The sequence below is a fragment of the Doryrhamphus excisus genome, linkage group LG2, assembly GCF_037039965.1.
Source record: "Doryrhamphus excisus strain RoL-2023G ecotype Guam linkage group LG2, RoL_Dexc_Guam_v1.1, whole genome shotgun sequence".
Taxonomy (NCBI): Eukaryota; Metazoa; Chordata; class Actinopteri; order Syngnathiformes; family Syngnathidae; genus Doryrhamphus; species Doryrhamphus excisus.
The window spans coordinates 21,526,570-21,543,318 of NC_136358.1; the positions used below are offsets into that span (position 1 = coordinate 21,526,570).

The window sequence follows — 16,749 nt, forward strand, 5'->3', positions numbered from 1 at the left end:
TGAACCTTGGTTAGTGTATACATTGTTCGGACTGCATATAAGTACATATAAATACATGTAAATACATATAAATACATATAAATACATATAAATACATATAAATACATATAAATACATATCAATACATATCAATACATATCAATACATATCAATACATATAAATGCATATAAATGTTGAGAGAAATGGATAGTCTTCAGGGAAAGTTCATTTATTCTTTCATTGGTCATTTTAATGCATGTACAAGTATTTTATGCATGCAAAACTATTTGTAAAAGTATCAAAAAGTTTTAGTGTTAACATTTTCGAGAGTGAAGCGCTGACTTCCTGTTCCTGTTGCCATGTCGTGGCCATCTAATAGGATGTTAGCAAAGACGTTTTGTCATTAAAAATACACGAGGAACCCAAATGATGGCATAGATTTTCAACATTAACAGAAAAACATGGCACCCGTGGTGGCGGCCAACCGGGGGTCCACCGTGCCTCCATTGTTGTCACGTCTTCGTTCTTTACAATAGCAAAGTTTTTCTCATGAAAATCTGTCCTTATATTTGTAGCATTCACGGTTATTATGATGATTATTGGTAATATTGCAAAACTTATTGACATCATAAAATTCAGTGTGTGGTCTTGTTTTTGCAGGTATCAGATCCACACGGGCCTCCAGCACTCCATCATCCGAGCCACCCAGCCCAACTGCCTTCCACTGGACAACGTCACCCTGCCCCAGAAGCTCAAGGAGGCGGGCTACTCCACCCACATGGTGGGCAAGTGGCACCTGGGCTTCTACAAGCGGGGCTGCATGCCAACCCAACGGGGGTTCGATAGCTTCTTCGGTTCCCTGCTGGGGAGCGGAGACTACTACAGCCACTACAAGTGCGAGGGTCCCAGCGTGTGCGGCTACGACTTGTACGAAGGCGAGGAGGCGGCTTGGGAACAAGATCGGGGCTTGTACTCGACCCTGATGTACACCCAAAAAGCCATCGGCATCTTAGCCAAACATGACCCTAGCAAACCGCTATTTCTCTACCTGGCCTACCAGGCAGTCCACTCCCCCTTGCAGGTCCCCGCTAACTACCTGGAGCGCTACAAAGGCATCGTGAACCTGAACCGCCGGAAGTACGCTGCCATGGTTTCCTGTCTGGACGAAGCGGTCCGCAACCTCACGCTAGCGCTAAAGCGCTATCATTACTATGAGAACACCATTATTGTGTACTCCTCTGACAACGGGGGGCAGCCACTAGTGGGCGGTAGCAACTGGCCCCTCAGGGGGAGCAAGGCCACGCTCTGGGAAGGCGGCATCCGGGCAGTGGGCTTTGTTCACAGCCCCCTTTTGGTGAAGAAGGGGACAAAATGTCGCTCTTTGGTGCACATCACCGACTGGTTCCCCACGTTGGTGACCCTAGCGGAAGGGACTCTGGATGAGGATCTGAACCTGGACGGGTACGACGTCTGGGAGGCCATCAGCGAAGGCCTCCCGTCTCCACGTCAGGACATTCTGCACAATATAGACCCCATCTATATTAAGGCCAAAAACGGGTCTTGGAAAGCCGGGTTCGGGTTGTGGAACACGGCCATCCAGGCCGCGCTCCGTGTCGGCCACTGGAAGCTGCTCACCGGCGTTCCCGGGTATAGCGACTGGGTACCTCCGCAGACCTTCTCCACCCAGAGACTCACCATTCGCTGGCACAACGAACGAGTCCGCTGGGACCGTGGCAAGTCCCTGTGGCTGTTCAACATCACCTCCGACCCTTATGAACGAGTCGACCTTTCCGGGCGCTACCCGCATATCGTGAAGAAGATGCTAATGCGGCTAGCGCAGTACAACAAGACCGCCGTCCGGGTTCGGTACCCAGCTAAAGACCTGCGATCCAACCCGCAGTACAACGGTGGCGTCTGGGGTCCTTGGTACAAAGACGAGCCGGCAGAGGAGGACAATAACGATCTTTTCAGCAACCATCTTAGCGGCTGGGAAAATCGGCCCGATAGCAAAAACGTGCTAATAAACGTGAAAAAATAGCTTGGCGTATTTTTGGTGTGAACGTTTCTCAGGGATTACAAGTTTTTGCTTTTCCATCAAATACTCTCAAGGACTGCGTGCTACAGGTTTATTACCCACCCCTGATTTTCACTCAGTAGCTTCTGTCCTGGGAATACCATGTATGGAATACATAAGGAATATGGCATAACAAATGAACTCCTTCTGATTCAAGTGCAAGTTCAAGTTCCTATTCCTCTCAGACGTGATAATGTGAAAAAAAGTTCTCCCATTCCATGTGGAAGTGGTATGTTTTCGGCTGTCTTTTTCATTCTTCCACACTTTGTTTGAAATACTTTATGTTTAGAATAAATATGTTGGAGGCTAACTAGCTAGCTCGGTAGCGGCGACCGTCTCTCGTGTACTAGAGTAATGAGCAATGTGTTGTAAACAATGAATAATAGGCGTATAAAGGTGACTATAGGGATGTTATGTCATGTCTACAGGACTCTAATCATGGGAAAATCCCAGTTAGAAAGTCATGAACTGGTTTATGCCAACTCACAAGTATTGAGTTGAAAAATCTGCAAGCCAGCAAATATGAGAAACGCTGAGCTAGCACACAATAACCTAGCTAGCTAGCAATAGCTAGCAACGCTGAGCTAGCAAGAGAACAAGCTGCTACGTTTATTTGGACGATGTGTTCATTGTTGCTGTTCGTTTTCAGGTGTTGGTAATTCAGGTGCCAACTCGAGCCAAAGGTTTGAGATTTGTGGATGCGGACCTCAGCTCAAAGTCCTCATTCAGACTAAAACTACTTCTAATCTCTGCTTTGATGAAGTTCTGCATTTTTGGGTGAACATTGCATGAAATTGCATGGAAGTCTTGCATGTTTGTATAACGTATATTTCAGTGAGTGGTGTCATTATTTTGGAGTTTAGAGTTCTGGAGATCTCAACATGAGCACAAACGCTGCGTCCGTCTCAGGTTTGACGATATTTTGTACGTGTGGCAAACAGCGTACTTTTTTTTCAGGTTTTGCGTATTTGTAACAGTATTTCCAATGTGCAAACATGGACCCACATTGTTGCTGGACAAGCTTTGTACAGATGACAGCGGTGATGAAATACTACTGTAGTATCCAAACACATCCAGCGACCTCGTCGACTTTCTTAGAATTCTTTGATATGTTTTTGTAGCTTATATAGATAAACGTTATAATTGTAATGATAAACCAAAGTTATACAACATAACTAGAAATGGTCATGAAAATCAAGATGAGATGTTGAAGCAACGTCATCCCATTTTTCATAGCAGAGGACTGGAATGTCGGACAACAAGTAAAATAAAGGATGCATTGAGTGTCTTCAGTCATGGTTTTCATTTTGGTAACTTCCATTATCATATCCGGTTATTACTTGAGTTACTATGTGCTTTGAAGGCCGACGCTATGTCATTATTATTTATCATTATTATTATAATGAATGTCATCAGTATTCCTGGTTCACTTTGCCAAGAAGCCAAGTACCAGCAAGCCGGCTTGGCTGGACCACCGGGGCCACCAACCAGAACCCACCAGACCCACAGTTATGCTTACCAAGGCAAAATTTTCGATGTTAACTGAAAAACCGGCTAACCAAGGTACCATGCTGGAGCCTATCCCAGCTGACTTTGGGCGAGGGTGCAAACTACACAAATGAAGATTGGAGCCCAGATCTTCTGGATCTCCTGACTGTGGCGATTGGGAAGTATTGGGAAGTATTTCTTCTCGAAAAATCTGATACGGTAAGCACCCGTTTTGGTTAGAGTCAGACCTTGTGGAAGGAATGACGCTAACCAAGGTTCCACTGTGTCGCATGATGTGCACGAGCCTTAGTCAGTAAAGCTGGGACTTATTTACTCCTTTGTGCCTGATATGTAGTATTTACGTATTTTATGTAGGATTTGCAAATGTACTATTACTATTGCAGTTTTATTACGTAAGGTTCTTTGTTTGTAGCAGTATCCGAGATCTCATCCATCCAGCCGCCCGTCTTCTTCGCTAAGCCGCACATATCAGCATGGAGCGGGAATTTGATCCGTGTCTCCAAGCACAGCTCTCAGTGGGAATGACATCACAGTTTGATTGGATCGTGTTGGAAGTTCTTTTGTGTTTGGAAGAGAGTACTTGAGATCTCATCAGGGGCCCAAAACGGTATCTCTGTCTTTAACTTTGTGGAGGTTCCGCCCAAGCCAAAAATGCTTCCATGCTTCCAGTGCAGAGGTCAGGCAGGAAATGGGAGTGTGGAAGTGAATTCCACACCATGGAAGGCTAAACCTCGGCTTCTCTCTCGGCTCATCTTCCCTCCGCATAAATCTTCTTTCCCAGCTTCGCCTCTTGGGGGGATCCAGCTGCTGCAGCACACCTGTCAAAGTCCAGATGGTCTTCCCAGGAACCCCCCAGGAATGATAAGAGGAACTGCCGTTACGTGACAAGACTTTACCGTCAAAGTAGGTCAAAATCATTTGTCATCCCTCCTTTATCACTGTTAATGGCTTCCAGACCTCTTTTAAACATCATTAGATCCCAGTCAACATGAAGTGAAACATCATATCAATAATATCATAATAAATCATATCAAATATGACAGCAATTAGACACAAACAAGACCGTAAAAAAACATTTAGAAGCCATTTTACATACTGAAGAATGACTTCCTGGGTCCCCAACCACCCGTTCATTTAATCATTTTCTACCGCTTATCCTCACCAGGGTGGGGGTGCTGGAGCCTATCCCAGCCGTCCACCCTGGACTGGTGGCCAGCCAATCCCAGGGCACATATAGACAAACAACCATTCACACTCACATTCATACCTATGGACAATTTGGAGTGGCCAATTAACCTAGCATGTTTTTGAAATGTGGGAGGAAACCGGAGTACCCGGAGAAAAGAACGTGCAAACTCCACACGGGGATGGCCGAGGGTGGGATTGAACTCGGGTATCCACGCTGTGAGGCCTGCATGCTAACCACTTGACCACCGGGTGCAATGATTCAAAACAAAAATACACTTTATGACATCCATTTGTAAATAGCTAAATAAAATACAGGTGTTGCACAGTGTTTGAGTGGTTAGCATATAGGCCACACAGTCAGGAGGTCGCAAAGACCTGGGTTTGATTCTCTGCTTGCATCTCTGTGTGCAGTTTGCATGTTTTACCCGTACGCTGGTTTTCTCCGGGTACTCCGGTTTGCTCCCACATTCCAGAAACAAACAGAAAACATTCCATCCATCCATCATCCATCCATCATCCATCCATCATCCATCCATCATCCATCCATCATCCATCCATCATCCATCCATCATCCATCCATCATCCATCCACCCATCAATCATCCATCCATCCATCCATGACTAGATGCAAAAAATGAGAAGGAAGATGATGTAAAGTAAAAAAGGTGAAAGAAGTGAAAGACTAAAAGTGAACATAAAGTCAGCTGATGTATTTGCAAAGTAAAGTCCAGTATGAGTCCAAAAGGCGGACAAACATTTGTTTTAAGCTGTGTGAGCTGTTTTCACGGGAATACTTTGGAATACTGCTCTCCACCAGTTCCATTACAATGAAAGAAGACATGATGGCAAAGCTGTTTATTCCTCTTTTATGGTTTTTGCTGTCAGTGGAGGGACTCAACGACCATCTTAGCGTTCAGCTGGCTGGGAAACCACTTGGAGGTATCGCACGTCAAATATATCTATTTTACAAATATCTTCCTAAAATTCTGACCCGCCATGCAATATTCGGACTACTTTCATAAAATTATCAAATCATTTCTTGCATCATTACAATTTTAGTCGAAAAAAGCGGAGTTTTCTTGTCATAAAAAATTACAATAAAATTGCAGCTTTTCTTGCACTAATACGACTAATAGCTTAAAGTTATGACTTTTCTCAAAATATCACACATATTTTTATAAAATTCTTACTCTTCTTGCACTATTATAACTACTTTCTAAAAGCTATGAGTATATATCTATATACTAGTATCTATGGTGTATATCAGGGGTGGGCAAACTGCGGCCCGGGGGCCACATGCGGCCCACCAAGTGTTTGAATCCGTCCCGCCAGTTGCTTTCTAAGTATTTCAACTTTTAACATACAAGCTGGCCACATGACTTGCAAGTGGAATGTCTTATTTAGTTAAAAAAAACAACAAAAAAACTAAACAAAACTGTCAAATGAAATGACATAGTTTGATGTGGTCTGATGTTTAAAGTGCTCCTGAAAAAAGGGATATGAGAACATACAGCTGATAGTATAACACTTTTACACATAAAATTAGACAAATAATTCAAGGAAAATTATAAGCATAAAATAGTGTGTGTGTGTGTGTGTGTTAAATATATGTTATGGCCCCCCGGGCAATTTTGTTAACTCAATGTGGCCCACGAGTCAAAATATTTGCCCACCCCTGGTGTATATAGTCAAAAAAGGTTACGACTCGCAATAAAAAATTCTCACAATATTATAACTACTTTCATAAAATGATGACTTTTCTTGCCATATTACGACTTGTTTTGTAAAAAAAGATGACTTATGTCACAACGAAACATTACTTTTCTTACAAAATCATGACAATATTCCGACTTTTCTGGCAAATGACATACAATTACAACTTCCATCACAATATTTTGAGGACTTTTTTTAACCAATTGTTATTACAAAACTTTTGTCAAATGATGACTTTTTATCATTCTGACTTGATACTGTTGAAATGGTTTGTTGTTGTAACATTGCTATGTTTCTTCCAGGGCGCGAGCAGGAAGTCATTGACGCTACCAACCAGCTGATGTTGGCCATTTGCAACGCTGACTACGAACTCTACCAGTCAGTCTGACTGACCCTTCAAAGAATGTTTATCATTGTTTTCATCTAGAAATGTGACTCCAAATTATCTCCAAATCATTTTAGAAATGTGACTGATCCAAGCATAACGTCCTTCGAACCAGAAGCCGTAGGCCAATTGGTGGAGGGCATGAGCTTCCATCGCTTTCTCTTTGAAAATGGTACCATTTATTATCAATATTATTACACACAAATAATATGAATTATAATAATATGATATAAACATATTCTCATAATATAATTACTTTATAGTATAAATCACATTTAATTTTTTGATTTTGTAATATATAATCCCTGTTAAAGTCACTTTTTTTGCATGATATCCTGACTATTGTTGTATCTTTTTTGTGAAAGACGACATCTTCTTCTTGTGACAACATGACTTTATTTTCGCACTATTACAATCACTTTAATTGTAATAATCATTCATTCATCACATTGTTCTTGCTCATAACGTTTTGACTTCACTTCTGTAATTTAATGACATTTTTACATATAAAATATATTTTCTTATGCTTTTCACACTCTTCTGACCTAGAAATATTGTTAGAATGTTGTATTCTCATGTTAAACGAAACCAAAGTTGCAGATAAAAAGGTGTGCACATTTGGAAGTGAGCCCTGAAACAAGTTTGGGATGTCTCTGAACGCTTGGTTTCAGAGTTTTTTTTCTCACACTGGCTCCCTGTGATGTCATAGAGAACTGGACTTGCTTATATGGGCGTATAAGCACCGTGTTTATTTTGTATCTGTGAATGATTCTAGAGTGTGCATACTGGGACCATCTTACCCGCATGCACGCGGGTGCTACTGTTAAATGATGCCAAGGTTTCAGGAAGGTATTATTGTGTGTAGCTGCTCTATAGGAGTCCACAACTCAATACAAAGGGACGGAAAAGGAGCAGGTCTCCTTTCATGTGACTTTTTCCTCACAGAAGTTTATGTTTTTTTCTACTAATGCATCATTTTTCCATGTTTGAAACTACAGTATTTTATATCATGACTGCATTTTTGTAATCAACCAACATTGTTCTCAGCACTTTTTCCTGTAATATCACAACTTTATTCTTGGAACATTAGGTGCTTTCCCTCATAATATTACATAGCAAAGATAATATAACATTGTGCCTTTTTACTTCCTCCCCTGCAGACTTGCCAAGGTTGGGAGGTCTTGTCCACATTCATCTTCTTAACACCCATGTTCGCATGCTGGGGGAGGATGCCGCCTGTATGTCTTACGTTCGTCTCATGCAGTACTTAGACCCGGACAATATGCAATCTCGCACCCTCAAGTCCGAGGAGACTCGCATCTGGCAACACCGGAATGGAAAGTGGGTCAATGTTCACTTTCATCGATCAGGCTCACCTCTTGTGCCCTCAAAGGGACGGCTTTAGTATTTTTCTCGCAGTTTTACTATTATGATTAAAACTGATTAAATTACAACCTTTCTCACAATCATATGACTAATTTCCTTCAAATATTATTATGTCATTGTTGCAAAATTCCAACTTTTCTTGCAACACCACAACTATTTTAGTAAAAATAAAACCTTTCTTGCAGCATTCCAAGTTGAGTCTCTTGTAATTACATTATTTTCAATTTCAATTATTTCTTTTCATGAAGTGACTTTTTCTCACAGCATCTGCATTTGGTTTGTTTTGTTTTGTAGGAAAAGGAAAATATTTCATTGTAAACAGTGAGCATTTTATGGTGGTGGGAATAAAGGATACAGAACATTTTGGTAATTCAGACCTTCTGTATTCCGACTTTACTCTCATGATATAAGTATAACTATAAGTATAAGTATAACGTTTATCTCACCTCCTTCTTTGGGCAACCAGGAGTATGTCATGTCCTGATATGGAGTGTTTCCTAACCATACCCAATGAGCACAATGCGCCACAACCTTTCTAGAAAGTTTATTCACGAACACAAGTGCGCACAATTCATGAATCCGTCATTTCTTCCCAACAAAAACAAAGAAAAAACCCACCAATGAGGGCGAGTCATTTCTAAAAGAATGTCATAAAAACACAATACTACATTTGCACGATAAAACGCGGACAATAATGATGCAGTCTTTGGCCACAAAAAGAGCAAAAATAAGCAATTAGAAAAAAAAACGCAAAAAATGACACAAATGGGGAAAAAAGGTTTGACCATCAGGATATATTGCAGCGTCAATTTTTAATTTTACATTTTTCCATTCAGTTCGTAGGTGTGCTGGATTTTGCATCTGGTGGACCATCTGGCTTCTAAAAAATAAAGAACACGCACAAAATGTTCATTTTTTTAAATACTTTTCGCTGTAAAATTGAAGACACGAACCTTGTCCACGTTTCTTCTGGTGTCTTCCGTCCTCGCTCGCGTCACCAGAGTCGTCTTGACCACCTTGCTGACCTTTCGATCCTTTGCAGGCTCCATCTCAAATCCCGGAGCCTATCGACATAAGAGAGAAGGTCATGTGGACACTGGAGGGCAAAGTGACCAATCAGATCATCCAATACTGTGGTCAGGTTATAAGAATAATAATTCAAGCGAGGGTGCACCGCCTCACTTTGCTAACATATGAAATTGAACATTGATAAGTCGAGACGAACCGATCCTTCTTGTGACTCACTTGTTGACAAATGCTTTCCTGCTCCGAGTATGTGAATTCCTCGGACGCTTGGCTTTGTTCCGAGCTGCATGAATAAAGCGAGAAGTGGGATTGGGTCAGGAACCGGATTGAACAGAAATCCAGAATCCTGGGACAAATGTTGTCAGGAGTTGAACGGCACTTACCACGTTGTGATTTGGATCCGTTGAACGATGTCCATCCTGTTGATCTCAGTCAGTCTCTTGATAAGTGCTGTTTCTGGAACAAGTTACCATTCATATTTATATATCTATTCATATTCAACTATGACATTATTTTCGTACAATTACAATTTTAGATTCCTACTTTTTTTTTGCAATATTCTAACATTATTGTGATTGAAAAATAACTTTATTGTGGTAGATTTCTATTTAGTGGAATATGATTCTTACATTCTTTTCTCATAATATTAAAATACAATACTTGTACAATTCCAATACACTGCCAAACCCCCCCAAAAATTGTTTCTACTCTTACAACATTATGACTTTATTCTTGTGAAATTAGAGTTATTTTCTCTATGACATGACGATTACAAAATGTATATATTTTTCCTTACAATATCCCACCATTTTGTTCCTGTGAAATGCTTTCGTCCCACAAGTAGTACTTTATTCGTAATGTAAATTCTGACTTCATTATCCTGCGCAATCACAACTTTATTCCTCGTAAAGGTATTGGAATATTTCAACTTTATTCTTTATTTATTAGATATGACTTGCAAAATGATAACTTTATTTTTGTGAGATTCAGTAATTGAGTTAATAAGACATAAATTCATATAGTAAAACATTCTGCAGAAGTACTATTTTGAGGTATTTTTCTCAAAATATTCCAATTCGTAGGCGTCGTCATACCTGTGGCTCCTTCTTTCTCCATCCAATGATTCAAAAGGGCAAAGCTTTGGTCTTGCAGGGAATTGGGATTTTCAGTCCTTATGGAGTGGATTTCCTCCCGACTGAATCCCAGTTCTCTAGCTAGCTCTATTTGAAGAACACATCAAAGCAAATGGAAGTCATGGATGTGGGCGTACGGTAGAAGATGTAAGATGTATTTATGTACCTGTCCAGCTGAAGCCCAGGTGGTCCGCTATCAGCAATAATGTTTGCTTGGGACTCTCTGCTGCGTCTATTGAAACAGGACACGAGCTGCTTAGCATCGGCTATCAGTCCCAATAGGCGCACTCACATTAGGCCACTTTTATCCTGTACCTTTACTTCATGATATACGGCTACAATATGAGGCTCACAACACTAGATTTTGCCCCAAAAATACGAGTTCTGGTTTGGCTGTGCTTGCACGCTGCAAGAGCGAAGAGTGAAGAACTGTAAATGAAATAAAAAACAAGACGCCAAACATAGAAACGAGTGGGAGAAAGAAGCAGAGCGATAATAGCAGTCAAAGTAAATGGACCAAATTGGAAGAAAAGAGCGAAATGGAGGACAAGTGTGGCGAAGGAGTATTGACACGGATGTCAATTCAAATATGGGGCCAATATCGGTTCAGGGTTTGTAACATTGAAAAAGAAATAAGAGATAAAAGAAGATTTCAACTATTTTGGAGGAAAGTTTCTTGGATGAAAAAGGACTTGGACGACTTCACGTGGTAATGGAGAAAAAAACTGTCTACGTTTACCGGGCACAGCGAAAGGTCAACCAAAGTCGAGCTGCGTAACTTCTGATTATACCATTCAACTTATTACTCTGCGGCCCACAGTGTAGTATATTTCACAATTGATTCCATTTGAATGAATGTAAGCAACAGACAACTTAGCCCCGCCCCGCCCCGCCCCGCCCCGCCCCGCCCCCAGCTGTATACATACTATGTATAACATATGTTTATGTTTTAAAGGTGGTTTTGTTTGGGCACAAAATGCCTTGTGAGTGCGCCATTGAAAGACATCGTTTAAGCACAGAAGCTAATAAAGGAAAAAAACCTTCAGGGTCCCAATACCTCGACGTAGAACATCCTCATGATGCGGTCTAACAGGAAACGTGTCCATCCCCACTGGATCCACGAGACTGCTCTCCTCCTCTGAATTGTCATCACTGGCGGGGACCTCCTGGTCTTTCCTCGCCTCTGCTAGCCTTTCCACGAGCTTTGCTGCCTCGTCGGTGATCTCATCGAAGAATTCGACGGACCTCTTGCGGCGTGGAATGGAGGAGGAAGTCCGGCCACTTTTAGCTTTGACTGGCAATCTGGATTGGAAGGGTTTAGCCTCTCCTTTACTGGTCTGTCTGGCGGAGACCCCCTCGGAGAGGTTCTTAGTCTTTAGGCCTCCCGTGTTCTGTCCTGTTTCTGACTTTCTTGACGTGGTCCGGTTTTTGTCTTGCTCAACCTCTTTGAAAGACTTTGCCTTGATGGGGATTCGGGATTTTGACACAGGCGAGGATGAAGATTTGGTTTTAGCTTTGAGAGGAAGACAACTCGCTTCAGAGGATTTGGGGGTCTCGATCACGGATTTGGATTCTTCCGGGGAGGAATCCGATGATTCCTGACCTTGCTCGGAGTATACGGATCTTGTAACGGTGGTGTCTGCTAACTCTACATTCATTATCATTTGATCCATGCAATCCAAATTGGAGGATTTGGGATTCTCCAGAGACCTAGCGGGTTTACTCAAAGCGGCGAATCCCATTTGAGGAATTTTCGACTCACAAGGCGCCGTCTTATTCACCTCACATGAAAGACGAAGATCTTCTTCCGATTTGTCTGCATTATCCTCGGTGTTGACCTCCAGTTTTAGATTCAGGCCGACTTCTGACTTCTCAGAGCCCCCGTTGGGTTCTAGCGATTGCTCACCAATCTGGAAAAAGGCAAAACCTCCGCAACCATCTTCATCCTCTATGCTTCTTTTGGTCATATCAATAGCGCCGCTTCGAGTCATCTCAAAAAGCTTCCCCTCCTGGAAGAGAAACGGGTTTGGCTCGCTAGTTGGCGTGCTCTCCTCGGTTTGGGTTTTACCGGGTGTCGAGGCAGGACTCGCCTGCTGGGAATGACCGCTTTCTCCTCCCACCACTAGATTGAGTATTTTCTCTTCTTCTACTTTGAGACAAGCTTCTTCATCCTTAGACCAGGAGGCCGCTGTGTCTACCTTTGCGGTGACACCCTTGGATTCGGTTCTGGGATGTTCTGCTTCTTCTGTATGCTCATAGATACAGTCCCCAGGTTTGGAGTCCCTCGCTTGACCAATCAGGCTTCCCTTGGCGTCATCGGTCACACGACTTTCTCCTTTGTTTTCTCCCAACTTCTGTAAGCTGTCCTCCTTTTGCATGTCTGTTCGCTTTTGCTGACTAGCTACTCGTGGTTCCGGTGCGGTTTTCAGTCTGGATTTGGACTGGTTTAGGTCTGCGTGGTGTTTCTCTTGTGCACCTGCTGAAAAAGAAGAGGGAGCTTTAATACGTTGGTCACAAAGAGGAGGGTTTAACTCTCCTGTGAGTGTTTTGGCCCCTATTTTACATTCTAGGTCTACGTCTGGTGTATGGTCTTCTTCTGGGTCTTCTTCCAGGATGACGGCTGCTGGTTTGAATTGAAAAGTCAGGCATGCGCGGTCAGGAGGTTTGGGATTTAGCTCGTAACTTACCTCCTCGGAGCTAGGGGTATCAGGGCTGAGCGGACTCTTACCGGAACTCTGCTCGCCACTGTCCTCATCAGCCTCCAGATCTCGGAAAAGCCTCTCATGCAAGGTATCTTTCATTTGCGCAGGCTGAATTGAGGATTTACTCACGAAGGGTGGATCAACGGGGCTAGTCTCTAAGGAGTCCCGAGGAGGGGATCCCTCGGTCGGGCTTGGTTCAATGGAATCTGGGGACTTACGGGAGGAGGAGTCCGTAATGGGACTGCCGTCCAGGGAATCCCTGTGGCTTATGGTCAAAGAGTCATCAGCTAACGGACTGAGAGGATCTGAGTCTTGTCTTAAAGGTAACTCCAAGGATCTAGAAGCTTCAGAGGAAGCTAATGGCAATGCTAGCTGCTCTACAATGTCGCTATTAGCCTTTTTGGTCCTGGATGCAGACTCACCAAGGGGAGTTGATTCAGGAGACAGTTGGTCACTGGGTAAAGCGTTTTTTTCTTGGTTTGAGGTTTGTTCGGTTTTGGGAGAAAGACACAGACTTTCAGGACTTGTGCCGGGAGTGGCCAGACCTTCATGTTTACAGCTGTCCTCAAAACTTAGATGAGGCGTTCCGGAACTCTGCGAGTCAGCAACCCTGTCTGAGTTGTCATCATCATCACCACCTTTTCCATAGTCTCGAGTTTTGGGTTTGGAATCCGGCGATAGTTCTTGAGAGTTTTGCTTTTCAGCTTTTCTGATTCTGTTTTCCTCCATTTTGGTTTTGGGCTCGTCCAACTCAGTCTTCGGGGTTCCATGGGTTTTCTGAAAAACTTGCATCAGCTCTTTAACCGAGACCGTCTCCTCTGCGGCATCAGTAGGTTTTGGAGGACCGCTTCTAAATGTGGGGGTTTCTTTGACTTTTGGAGAAGATAGCAAAGGTTTAACTCTGCTTCCGACACTTTTCCCTTCTTGCTCCGCTTCAACTTTTTTTTGCAAGGCTTTGACTTTGTCCTTTATGGACCCGATGGGGGTCTCTTCAATCAGTGGAGACTTGACTGGTCCCCGTAGAGGATTTTGGTCATCTGTCGGAGTTGTTGATTTAGTGGATCCATCATGGATGTTGCTCTGTTTTTTGGGCGTATCCAGGAGGTATTCCTTAAGATCACTAGGGTTCACCTCGTCACATGATCCACTCCGAAGTATTTGACTAACTTTCTCGAGGTCCTCTTTGACTTTCTCCAAATCCTTCTCAGTTATTTCTAATGGTTCCCCTCTCGGAACGTGACCCGTCCCCTCCTTCTCAGGACCGGAGCCTTCTTCCAAGGATTTTTCAGAAGATGTCAAAATGGCCGTCATTTTCATCAAGTCCCGTTTCATCTCTGACACGTCGGATAGGAGGTCAGGTTCTCGATTGGGCTTGGATTGCTGGATATCTGATGTCTCCGGCACCGTTTGGTCTTCCCGGGAGAACAAGTAAAATAATATAGAAATAATATAGAAAATTCAAATAAAAAGGAGAGATATTTGAGATTGTTGTCAGGTCGATAGTAAAAATGTACACCCCTTGCCCCAAGAAAAATAAAAAAATATTTAAAAAATGAAGAAAACAACAACTAAAATAGTTTATGACAAACATTTTATAGATTAGAAAAAAAAATAATTAACGGAAATACACAACCTTTTTCTTATTATCAGTTTACTTTATGTCCGACTTTATTCTGATAAGATTTTTTTTCTACCAAAAGTACTTTTGTTTAGAATATACTACTTACAGTACATTCAACAAAAAAATAAACACTTTTGTTTTTGCTCCCATTTTACATGAGCTGAACTGAAAAATGGATATGCCTTTTGATTTCATCATCAAACAAAGTGCCGAAACTCAGGAGGAGTGCAAGGGGGGACTGTATGCTGCATCTTAAAAACTGACCTATTGATGATCCATCAACTGACCATAAGTAAAGTTACCTAAGCTGGATGTTAACAAATATGACAGTGAAATATCCATATGGCATGAATTTTTGGCTCATTTTGAGACTTCTGTTAATGAGAAGATCGGGGTGAGCAAAAAAGAAAAACTCCCAATCTGAGAAAGCAACTATGATACTGCCACAGAGATGCTTATGGAAAGATATGGGAAAAAAGACACGCTTGCGAGGACACACATGTCAAAATGACTGAACTCCACAGACATCTTAATCATGAACTCCACATAAGAGGCGTGGCGTCCCGAGTCATTTCACGTTCATATGGAGTATTGTTGTGCCACGTTTGGCTCCAGTTGATCCAAGACGATCCTGTTCTTGGCTATAAACGTGAAACGGGTTCGGGCCATGAATTGAATGTAGACCTTTTGAATACATAGACAAAGATTAAGATCTTTGAGTTCAGCAAAAATCAAAGTGTTCATTTGAGTTAATTAGCTTTATTTTAGTTTGGTTGAAATGGTGAGACTTGTACTTGTACTTTTGACTTGACTTGTACTTTTTTCATTTGGTTGAAAAAGTGAAATGCAACTTGCACCAGCTTCTTACGTATCGGGCGGCAACCACTAGCATCACGGCACCTACCATGTTTACGTATTTATTTCCTTTGTTTCAGCCTTTTTCTTTGAGGTGGAAAAAGTTCAAAGTTTGACTCTGAAAATCCTTAGTCGAAGACAGCACTAAAAAATTATAGAAAATACAAACATTTTTAAAACCGGATTTATTGTAATGTATTAAATATATATATATTTTTTTAATCCTCAAAATATCCAACTGTTTTTCAAAAATATATTGGTCTGGCTTGCTTGAAGTTTCCAAAAAATTATGACTATATTGTTGTAATATCTCATTTACCTGTAACCTTTGACTCATAAGATAAATCAATTGAAATAGTAAAATGAGATTGTTTTTCTCCAATATATACAACTTGAAGTCAGGAAGAGAAGAAAAGGCAGAATGTGGGATGTCCGTGGGCATGCAAATGGGTATGTAATATTCAATATGAAAGACTCTTCGTAATATATAAAAATACAAATAAAATTGAAAATAAAACTAAGATGGTAATGGCTTACATTTTTGTAGTGTTGTGTTGGTCTGAAAAAAAATACAGAAAAAAGATCAGTAACTGTAACATTTGATACATTTTCTGTTTCAAGTATAGAAAGTATTTATTATGTGTCGTTACCTCGTCATCTTGATCAGAATCTGAGTCCTTTTTTCAAAGCAAGAAGCAGGAAGAAGAGCAAAGACAAAAAGTGCATTTTTTTCAGCAAATCCTGAAATTAAATATCAAAATTACGAGACATCAATAAGGCCAGAAAATGTCAACAATTTTTTTCTTGAAAGGGATATGACAGATTTTCTAGTATTTTTTTAATTACATTTTTATTTACTGAATAGCATGTTTCCATTGAGCAACATTTTGTATTATTCCTTGGCAACAGCTTTTATTACTTTTATTTATGATTTTGGCATTTGTTGAATTTGTTACTGACAACGTTATTTCTGGATTAACATTTTGTACTTATTCTTTTTCTCCTAAATGTTTAATAATAGAAAATAAGAGTAGAAAAGTGCAGATTTTTTCACCTTACAATATGATGGCAGCGTAATGTTGAGGTTGCACACAGCGTTTTGTCCATGTGACCAGTAAGTGCGAGGTTCCTTCATAAAACACAAGCGTCCACAAAGCTCCTGAGTGTTATCTCTGATC

General features: G+C 41.4%; 3 protein-coding genes across 12 annotated transcripts in view; 2 read left to right on the forward strand and 1 right to left on the reverse strand.

Annotated features, from left to right (window-relative positions):
* arsj (arylsulfatase family, member J) overlaps window positions 1-3,381 on the forward strand; it is a 4,649-nt gene extending 1,268 nt beyond the window's left edge. Inside the window, exon 2 of the mRNA XM_058078215.2 lies at window positions 641-3,381. Within this exon, the coding sequence (XP_057934198.2) occupies window positions 641-2,018 (1,378 nt within the window). The 3' untranslated portion in view covers window positions 2,019-3,381. The remainder of the gene's footprint in view (window positions 1-640) is intronic.
* Window positions 3,382-5,529: 2,148 nt separating this feature from the next.
* On the forward strand, window positions 5,530-8,543 carry LOC131132533 (calcium/calmodulin-dependent protein kinase type II subunit delta-like). Its single transcript, XM_058078266.2, has 4 exons — window positions 5,530-5,689; window positions 6,766-6,841; window positions 6,926-7,020; window positions 8,009-8,543. Exons 1-4 carry the CDS (start codon window positions 5,578-5,580, stop codon window positions 8,251-8,253), a joined length of 528 nt encoding a protein of 175 aa, XP_057934249.2. The 5' UTR covers window positions 5,530-5,577; the 3' UTR covers window positions 8,254-8,543.
* A 219-nt stretch (window positions 8,544-8,762) lies between these two features.
* Window positions 8,763-16,749, reverse strand: part of ank2b (ankyrin 2b, neuronal) — a 42,019-nt gene continuing 34,032 nt past the window's right edge. For 4 of the 10 annotated variants that reach the window (XM_058078109.2, XM_058078111.2, XM_058078108.2 and 1 more), the window contains 10 exons: window positions 16,626-16,748; window positions 16,222-16,248; window positions 16,109-16,130; window positions 11,451-14,507; window positions 10,560-10,625; window positions 10,355-10,480; window positions 9,644-9,716; window positions 9,480-9,543; window positions 9,188-9,298; window positions 8,763-9,114 (listed from right to left, as the gene is read on the reverse strand). In XM_058078109.2, the coding sequence (XP_057934092.2) occupies window positions 9,067-9,114; window positions 9,188-9,298; window positions 9,480-9,543; window positions 9,644-9,716; window positions 10,355-10,480; window positions 10,560-10,625; window positions 11,451-14,507; window positions 16,109-16,130; window positions 16,222-16,248; window positions 16,626-16,748 (3,717 nt within the window). In that variant the 3' untranslated portion in view covers window positions 8,763-9,066. The remainder of the gene's footprint in view (window positions 9,115-9,187; window positions 9,299-9,479; window positions 9,544-9,643; window positions 9,717-10,354; window positions 10,481-10,559; window positions 10,626-11,450; window positions 14,508-16,108; window positions 16,131-16,221; window positions 16,249-16,625; window position 16,749) is intronic. The other 6 variants (XM_058078115.2, XM_058078113.2, XM_058078112.2 and 3 more) reach the window with 6 other exon arrangements.

Excerpts from the sequence above, each read along its gene's own strand:
- LOC131132533 (XM_058078266.2), top strand. The coding sequence starts at position 5,578 with ATGAAAGAAGACATGATGGCAAAGCTGTTTATTCCTCTTTTATGGTTT. Across the intron at positions 6,842-6,925 it reads GCTGACTACGAACTCTACCA|AAATGTGACTGATCCAAGCA; the intron begins GTCAGTCTGACT and ends AAATCATTTTAG. Across the intron at positions 7,021-8,008 it reads TCGCTTTCTCTTTGAAAATG|ACTTGCCAAGGTTGGGAGGT; the intron begins GTACCATTTATT and ends CCTCCCCTGCAG.